The sequence below is a fragment of the Hyla sarda genome, chromosome 4 (assembly GCF_029499605.1).
Source record: "Hyla sarda isolate aHylSar1 chromosome 4, aHylSar1.hap1, whole genome shotgun sequence".
In the NCBI taxonomy this organism is placed as follows: domain Eukaryota; kingdom Metazoa; phylum Chordata; class Amphibia; order Anura; family Hylidae; genus Hyla; species Hyla sarda.
This window is the reverse complement of record NC_079192.1, coordinates 310,281,132-310,289,701: the sequence shown is the minus strand read 5'-3', so window position 1 is coordinate 310,289,701 and position 8,570 is coordinate 310,281,132. Positions and strand designations below refer to the sequence as shown.

Here is an 8,570-nt window from a genome sequence, read left to right as displayed (position 1 = left end):
TATATATATATATATTACACTAAAGGAAACCTTGCAATATATATATATATGTATATATATATATATATATATATATATATATATATATACACACACACACACTTTATTTCTTCAGTTTCCAAAAACCTAATAGGCAGAGAAATGTATGGTTGACACAGTCCAGATTACTGTACAGCCCAATAAAGATAACCCCCAGGCCTGTATCCTGAATGGCACGGTCCAAATACAATGTAAAGAATAACCATAATACAATGATCTGACAATAAGGATAAAGGAGCAGCAGCATTGTCAGCACAGGATGCCAGATATACGGGAGAGGATACAAGATGAAGGTTTTACTGAAAAGTAACTTTAATGGAGATGTATGTCAGCCCTTTAAAAGCAGTGGCTGTGTTTTGCTGGATGCCTATATTAGGTGAGCTATATGTGCGGGTCAGTGCGTCACCCGGACGGGTGTGACCAATGAGAGCAGTAGGGGGCGCCCTGACCCCTCCTCCCCCTGCTGCCTTATGGAGAGTGATGCCCCAGCCTGGCCAGCACTTACTAGGTGAGGACTGCTGCTTGGAATGAGCTGCTTCTAGGATAAGAGGATCCTGTTTCGCCCCTCTCTTGTTCTCTGCTCTGGGGAGGGTACATGAGTCTGTATTTGGAGTTGGTGCCATGATGTTTGCCAGCCCCATGACTTCTACTCCATTTTCTGTCAAAGACATTCTGAACTTAGAACAACATCAGGGTGGCCTCTCAACCATGGACATCTCCCCCAGGTTGGACACCTCTTCATGTATGCTCTCCAGCTTCAAACAAGAGTCCTATCCAGGGACCCCCTGCCTTTCTGAGCTCACTGAGGAGCTGTCTCAAAGGGACAGCAATAAGGGCTCCTCTCCTTTCCCTGGATCCTTCTTTGTCAAAAACTACATGGAAATGGACCCCTCTAAGGAGCATAAAGAAGACAAGAAAGGTAAGTGTGGCCTGATGCCACCTGAGCCATAGAAAATACAAATATTGCCGCTTTTTCTGTAAATAAGTCCATGACACCATCTATGATCAGGCAATATAAATCCAGCTTTATAGCATGTCCGATCTGCTTATACCATGTGCTAATGTCTCTGTTATATTAATCAATATATAATCAGTTATAATGTCCAGTGTTATCCTGGAAGACACATTGTTATCTTCATTTCTGACAATCCTTACCCATTACTTCCATGCAGCTTTCTATGTGATTCGATCAATGGGAAGTATTTGTAAATAGAACTTGCATCATTTTTATAATGGACATATAACTGTATACTACGATGGTGAATACAAACAAGACAGAAGAGCATAATAAGTCTGCCCTGCTTAATATACCACTTGTGTATAATAGTCATCTATACAACATAAAGAACTGTACATCACTACTTTATACCACTTGTGTATAATAGTCATCTATACAACATAAAGAACTGTACATCACTACTTTATACCACTTGTGTATAATAGTCATCTATACAACATAAAGAACTGTACATCACTACATTATACCACTTGTGTATAATAGTCATCTATACAACATAAAGAACTGTACATCACTACTTTATACCACTTGTGTATAATAGTCATCTATACAACATAAAGAACTGTACATCGCTACATTATACCACTTGTGTATAATAGTCATCACTACAATGTAAAATAACTGTACATCACTACTTTATACCACTTGTGTATAATAGTCATCTATACAACATAAAGAACTGTACATCACTACTTTATACCACTTGTGTATAATAGTCATCTATACAACATAAAGAACTGTACATCGCTACATTATACCACTTGTGTATAATAGTCATCTATACAACATAAAGAACTGTACATCACTACATTATACCACTTGTGTATAATAGTCATCTATACAACATAAAGAACTGTACATCACTACATTATACCACTTGTGTATAATAGTCATCTATACAACATAAAGAACTGTACATCACTACATTATACCACTTGTGTATAATAGTCATCTATACAACATAAAGAACTGTACATCACTACATTATACCACTTGTGTATAATAGTCATCACTACAATGTAAAATAACTGTACATCACTACATTATACCACTTGTGTATAATAGTCATCTATACAACATAAAGAACTGTACATCACTACATTATACCACTTGTGTATAATAGTCATCACTACAATGTAAAATAACTGTACATCACTACATTATACCACTTGTGTATAATTATTAATATTCATCACTACAATGTATAATAACTGTACATTACTACATTATACCACTTGTGTCTAATAGTCATCACAACAACATAAAGAACTGTACATGTACATCACTACATTATACCACTTGTGTATAATTATTAATAGTCATCACTACAATGTAAAGGAATTGTACATCACTACTTTATACCACTTGTGTATAGTAGTCATCACTACAATGTAAAATAACTGTACATCACTACATTATACCACTTGTGTATAATAGTCATCACTACCATGTAAAGGAACTGTACACCACTACATTATACCACGTGTGTCTAATAGTCATCACTACAACATAAAGAACTGTACATCACTACATTATACCACGTGTGTCTAATAGTCATCACTACAACATAAAGAACTGTACATCACTACATTATACCACTTGTGTCTAATAGTCATCTATACAACACAAAGAACTGTACATCACTACATTATACCACTTGTGTCTAATAGTCATCTATACAACACAAAGAACTGTACATATACATCACTACATTATACCACTTGTGTCTAATAGTCATCACTACAACGTAAAGCAAATGTGTTGTACGAAATGATATACCTACCAATACTAGCAGTACTGCTTCAACCCCTACAATGATGAAAAGTAAGAAGAAGAATATCAATAATCTAATTTATAATTATTGTGTAGCTATAATTTCTGTAATACTAATAACAATAATAATAAAATAATGATGCAGGCAGGTGCTGTTCTAGTCATATTGTTGTTTTTGGTAATACTATAGTTGTAACAATAGTAATATCTATAAAATAATCTAATGATCAGGCATAATTAAGTTATATTGCTAATACTGCTAAAATTGTTATAATTTTATAGTCATAAAAAGTCATACAATTGGTGTATTGTACACATATGTTCATGTTCATATATAAAAGTGTGAATCTTTGAAAAGATGTGTCACTTTATTTTGCCAGGTTCAAGATTATCAATAAATTATTATTATTATTTGTTATTATTACTATTATTATTATTATTATTAATAATAATAATAATAATAATAATAATAGCTATCATAATAATATAGCTAAAAATTATATAGAGAAATAAGAAGTGTAGATTTTTTTCTTTTTTTTAAATCTTTTTGTATCTTTGTAATATTAGTTCTTCCGCTTGAAATTTATTTGTCTACCAATAAATAAATAAATAGACAAATACACATTCTACTGATGTCAACTGCAAACATTTTACCAAAATACATAATTCTGCACTTTTTCATTAGGGATGGCATTTCTTATTATATATATATATATATATATATATATATATATATATATATATACACACACACACAAATATCAAATGTACTTATATACATTGCATTGATTAGAATGTCGTTTTCAATATTTTTGGATTTATTTAATCAGATAAAAAAAATTTATAACTTTATTCCACTTAAAAAATAAAAATGAATGTGAGAAAAGCATTTTAAGATGTATAATAAAACAACAATGTTAATAGTGCTAAAAAGAGAAAGAAAGCATAATTGCACATAGTAATTGATGCAACTCACCACTTACCTGTGCTATCTTACATTGATAGCTAGCTATATATTTGATTGATAGATAATTAACCCTTCAATTAATAACTGTTCTATTTTTACAGATCTCTGCTCTTTGCAGAAGAATTTGGAGACTGATAAGAGGGACTTGGAAGACCCAGACAGACCAAGGCAAAGAAAAAGGAGAAAGCCCAGGGTTCTGTTCTCACAAGCCCAGGTCTATGAACTAGAAAGAAGATTTAAGCAGCAGAAGTACCTGTCAGCCCCTGAGAGAGACCATTTAGCCAATGTTTTGAAGCTCACATCCACACAGGTGAAAATCTGGTTCCAGAACAGAAGGTACAAATGCAAAAGACAAAGACAAGATCAGACTTTGGAAATGGTGGGCCTCCCACCCCCAAGGAGGATAGCAGTACCAGTTCTGGTGAGAGATGGCAAACCTTGTTTGGGAGAGTCTTCTCCCTACAATTCCCCTTATAATGTCAGTATTAACCCTTACAGTTACAACACTTATCCTCCATACTCCAGCTACAGTAATCCAGCCTGCAGTGGCAGCTACAACTGCAGTTACTCATCCATGCCCAGTATGCAGCCCACCTCAGCTGGTAATAACTTCATGAATTTTAGTGTGGGGGACTTAAACACAGTGCAGACACCCATACAGCAAGCAAGCAGTGTATCTGCACTCCATGGCATCCGGGCATGGTAGAACTTGGCTAGGGGCCATTCTGAAAGCACTAAACAAATGGTGGCATGGACTACAGTATATAGACTGAAAACTCCATTGAAAAAATAAACATATGCCCTGCATCTTCCAAATAATAGATGTGACTTTAACCCCTTGGTGTGAGATTGAAAACTGAGAATTAACAATGGACAATTTGGCATGCTGGACAGGACAAGCAAACAGAAGATCCACATCTTTTTTATGTTGTGTAGTGTTCGGTTGTTAGCATCACCAATATATTTACAGATTATCCAAGTGTGTCATTTGGTTTATTTAATCCCAGGAGGCTTTAGCAATAAATACATTCACCCAAAGAGTCACACTGACCAGAACTACTGGGAAAATGTTAAAAGTCTAAAAATAAAAAATAAATATTTCCTGGCGGTTTTGTCTTTTAGATATTTGCTCGCTGCATATGATATTTTACGCCATAGACGGTTCTCATTGAACCTCTACAATCCAAACAGGTTTAGTTTGGAATTTACTGAGCTATAAATCATAAAAGAGATACAAGAGATTTAATATAATTCAAAGATAACTTAAAATGTTGTTGGTCATTTTATAGATAGGAAATGTCTGCAGTATTTGAAACTCTCAGGTCTGCCAATAGCTTGATGTGTGGCAGAACAGCAGGTCTGTTACTGTTAGTGCCATTGGGCCTAGAGCATGAAGTGATAAGTACTGATCACAAGAAAATTCATCCGAAATCTTGTTGCAAATAATGTTTTTTTTTTGTTTTTTTTTATAATATTAAATTATTTTCTTTTTTTTCTTTAGTTAACATTAGGCTTTGTCATCTGGTTTGTGTACATAATGACAGAATGCAATATTGTATTGGTTGTTGTATTTTGCATACATTCAAAATGCATTTTATAGAATGCTGAGCTAAACATTCTTGGACAGTTTTCTTGAAAAATAAACTCAAAGATAAGCACTGAGGTCATTATATGTGAGAAACATTTCTTTTACGCCACTTGTGTAAAGTATGAGTGCATGTGCATATGTAGGAATAAATACAGTTTGCCAAAAATCCTACAAAAAATAAATAAATAATGATAAAGTAAAAATACTAATTTCGTTTCATAGTAAATATGTAAGCAATTATCTTTTGTAGGTTCAATTTTTATACCTCCCATTTATTTAATTTATTCATGCTAATCTGTATAAAGTCTAATAGAAAGTCAGAAAAAATCTGAAGATGTCATCCCACCCAGCTTTTTAGCTTTTAAAAAATCTACTTCCTCCAATCAAAAGTCTAACAACATTTTGTAAAAAAAATATAAAAAATGTATATATATATATATATATATATATATATATATATATATATAGCCACCTACACAAATACGTGAAGTGATACTCAAGTTTATAAAATAAAAAAATACCTACAGTTTTCTTACAAACCCCAGAACTCAGATGGGCTTTATTTGGAAGGTGTTATTGATATAGTGCAATTTGAAATTAATTTAACCCAAAAATCATATTTTGAACCACAAAAGGCAAAATTGAGATGATGCTCTTCTTTTTGGGTGTGTTCACAAACTCAGGTTTTTTATTGCAACTGTTGAATATAAGGCTAGAAATAGATTTAAAGAGATAAGTCGCAATCTTTCCGTTATATGTGTCCTCGATTTGTACTATGTTCCTGGCTTTGTATTCAATAATTGCTGTTAAGAAACTGAATGTGTGAACACAGCCTTATTCTTGTGTGATTATTAAAATTAAAGGTGTAATTGCCACATTAATTGTTGACATAGCACAATAGCTTGGTTTCCCTATAGTAATAATAAACTACCAGGGTACACCTCATACATGTCATACACAATACTGATTCTTGAAACTACACATACTAAAAGTCCCTGTCTAAGCATTTTTAGTGCACATTGAGGCTGGGTTCACACAGTAGAAAAGCAAAACAAAAAAATAGTAAATAAAAAATTAGGGTAGGGTCGGTCACACGTATTGTATTTTACTATGTATGTTACCCTGTATTTTCTGCAGCTAATTTTGCTACCCATTGACTTTAATTGGTAGGAAAATGCACAGGAAAATATGCAGCAAATTACGGCACCTTAGACCCTAATCTTATGTCTAGGGAAATGTAACTATCAATGCAAACATTGTATAACAACTGCAGTAATTCAAACACTGGAATTACCGCATTTTTTTTTTAAATGGACTTTTAATGGAACACAAAAAAAAAAAGAGCTGCTTTATTACATATTTTACTGCCTTTTTTTTCATTTTACATTGTGTAAACCCAGCCTTATCATGAATGAAATGATACTATACTTGTAGCTGCTAGTTTATTGTTGACAGACTCTAAATTAAATGGCCGCCTTCAAATTGGCATTATGTTGCATTTAAAAGCTTTAGTTTAAAGCATTTTGCTATGGCGTATCTTACGTGTAGTTTTTATGCGCTTTTTTTTAAATATTATTGTGCAAGTGTTTTTACAGTGTTATTGAAATGTTCTGTATAGAAGCCTTTGGATAAAAACTCCTGAAAAAAGGCCATACGTGGTGGGTTTGGTAAAAATGCCCTCTTTAGATGTATCCGGCATCTGGCGAGTTTCTCTCTGACGCTGTAGAAAATGCACCAGAGGGAGATGGATGATAGAACTCATCCCATTCATTTGAATGGAACAGTTCATATTCATCCAATGTCTCAAGTTGGAGGCCAGATCTTTGGACATGCCACATGGGCACTGGACAGGGGAATGCGTTTTGCTGTGTTCGCCCATCCGGGGAGTTTTAGGCTGGGTTCACTGAGCCGGATGCTGGATATATGTTAAACCAGCCTAAAATGCCACAAACTAAAATGCTGTTGTGCATGTTGATATTTTCAAATTTTACTACAGTCTTTTAACTGACATTAGGCAGCAGCGTACTAGGCCAAAAAAGTTACTTGGACTGTGTCGTTTACTGACCATAACAATGTGAATTACAAATGCTTGACATTTGCAAATTAGGAATCTATATATCTTAATGTAAATGTATCCAAAATAGTTTGCACTTAATGAATATTTTAGGACATGGTAAAGAATATACATTAATATACAAGATAGATGGATAAATAAATAGATAGATAGATAGATAGATAGATAGATGATAGAGAGAGATAAATAAATAAGATAGATAGATAGATGATAGAGATAAATAAGATAGATAGATAGATGATAGAGAGATATATATAAGATAGATAGATAGATAGAAAGGACATAGATAGATAGAAAGAAAGAAAGAAAGAAAGGAGATAGATAGATTGATTGATAATAAATTGATAGATAGATAGGAGATAGAAAGGAGATATATAGCTAGATAGATAGAAAGGAGATAGATAGATAGATAGATAGGTAGATAGAAAGGAGATAGATAGATAGATAGATAGATAGCTAGAACTATAGAAGGCAGAGACAGCACAACCAAACGTAGTCCAAAGTACAGCAGGGTGCAAGCAGCCAAAGAGCACAGACCCAATTGCAGACCGTGAAAGTAGATCCAAGTGGAAATAATCCTGGCAGCACTCCCATAAGGTGTAAAAGAAAAGGTTTTATTTACCCATGTGGAAACAACAACGTTTCAGCAGCATCACATCGCCATTTTCAAGCAAGGAGATAGATAGATGATAGATTGATAGATAAAAAGTTAGATAGATAGATATAAAAGAGTACAACTTTTCAGTAGCCTCACGCTACCTTTTTCAAGTGAGGCTACTGAAATGTTGTACTCTTTTACACTATGGAATAAACCACACTTTGATTGGACTTATATATCAGCCTGGGCCACGATCCATTACCTGCATACAGCCCCTCAAGTGTTTCTATATGCTGCTGGTATTTCCTATAGATAGATAGAATTCCAAAGAAGCAGCACATCCGCCAGGTAGCAATAAAAATTAAATAGGTGCACGCAGTCATAGGAGGCTTGGTTAAGCACTCCAACTTCCAAAAAACGCAGCACACAAAAGGTGTCTTTAGTGCAAAAAGGTGATATTTATTACCATCTTTAGCAAGAAAAAAAAATGCAACGTTTAGGTATTCTCACACC

The 8,570-nt window shown here is 33.8% G+C and overlaps 1 protein-coding gene across 1 annotated transcript; it reads left to right on the top strand.

Annotated features, from left to right (window-relative positions):
* Nucleotides 1-663: 663 nt before the first annotated feature.
* On the top strand, nt 664-4,696 carry NKX2-5 (NK2 homeobox 5). Its single transcript, XM_056569417.1, has 2 exons — nt 664-958; nt 3,899-4,696. Exons 1-2 carry the CDS (start codon nt 664-666, stop codon nt 4,501-4,503), a joined length of 900 nt encoding a protein of 299 aa, XP_056425392.1. The 3' UTR covers nt 4,504-4,696.
* The last annotated feature ends 3,874 nt before the right edge of the window (nt 4,697-8,570 follow it).

Bases quoted from the DNA above. Each gene is read 5' to 3' on its own strand.
- NKX2-5 (XM_056569417.1), top strand. From the start codon at position 664: ATGTTTGCCAGCCCCATGACTTCTACTCCATTTTCTGTCAAAGACATT. The intron at 959-3,898 runs GTAAGTGTGGCC...CTATTTTTACAG, and splicing joins GCATAAAGAAGACAAGAAAG to ATCTCTGCTCTTTGCAGAAG.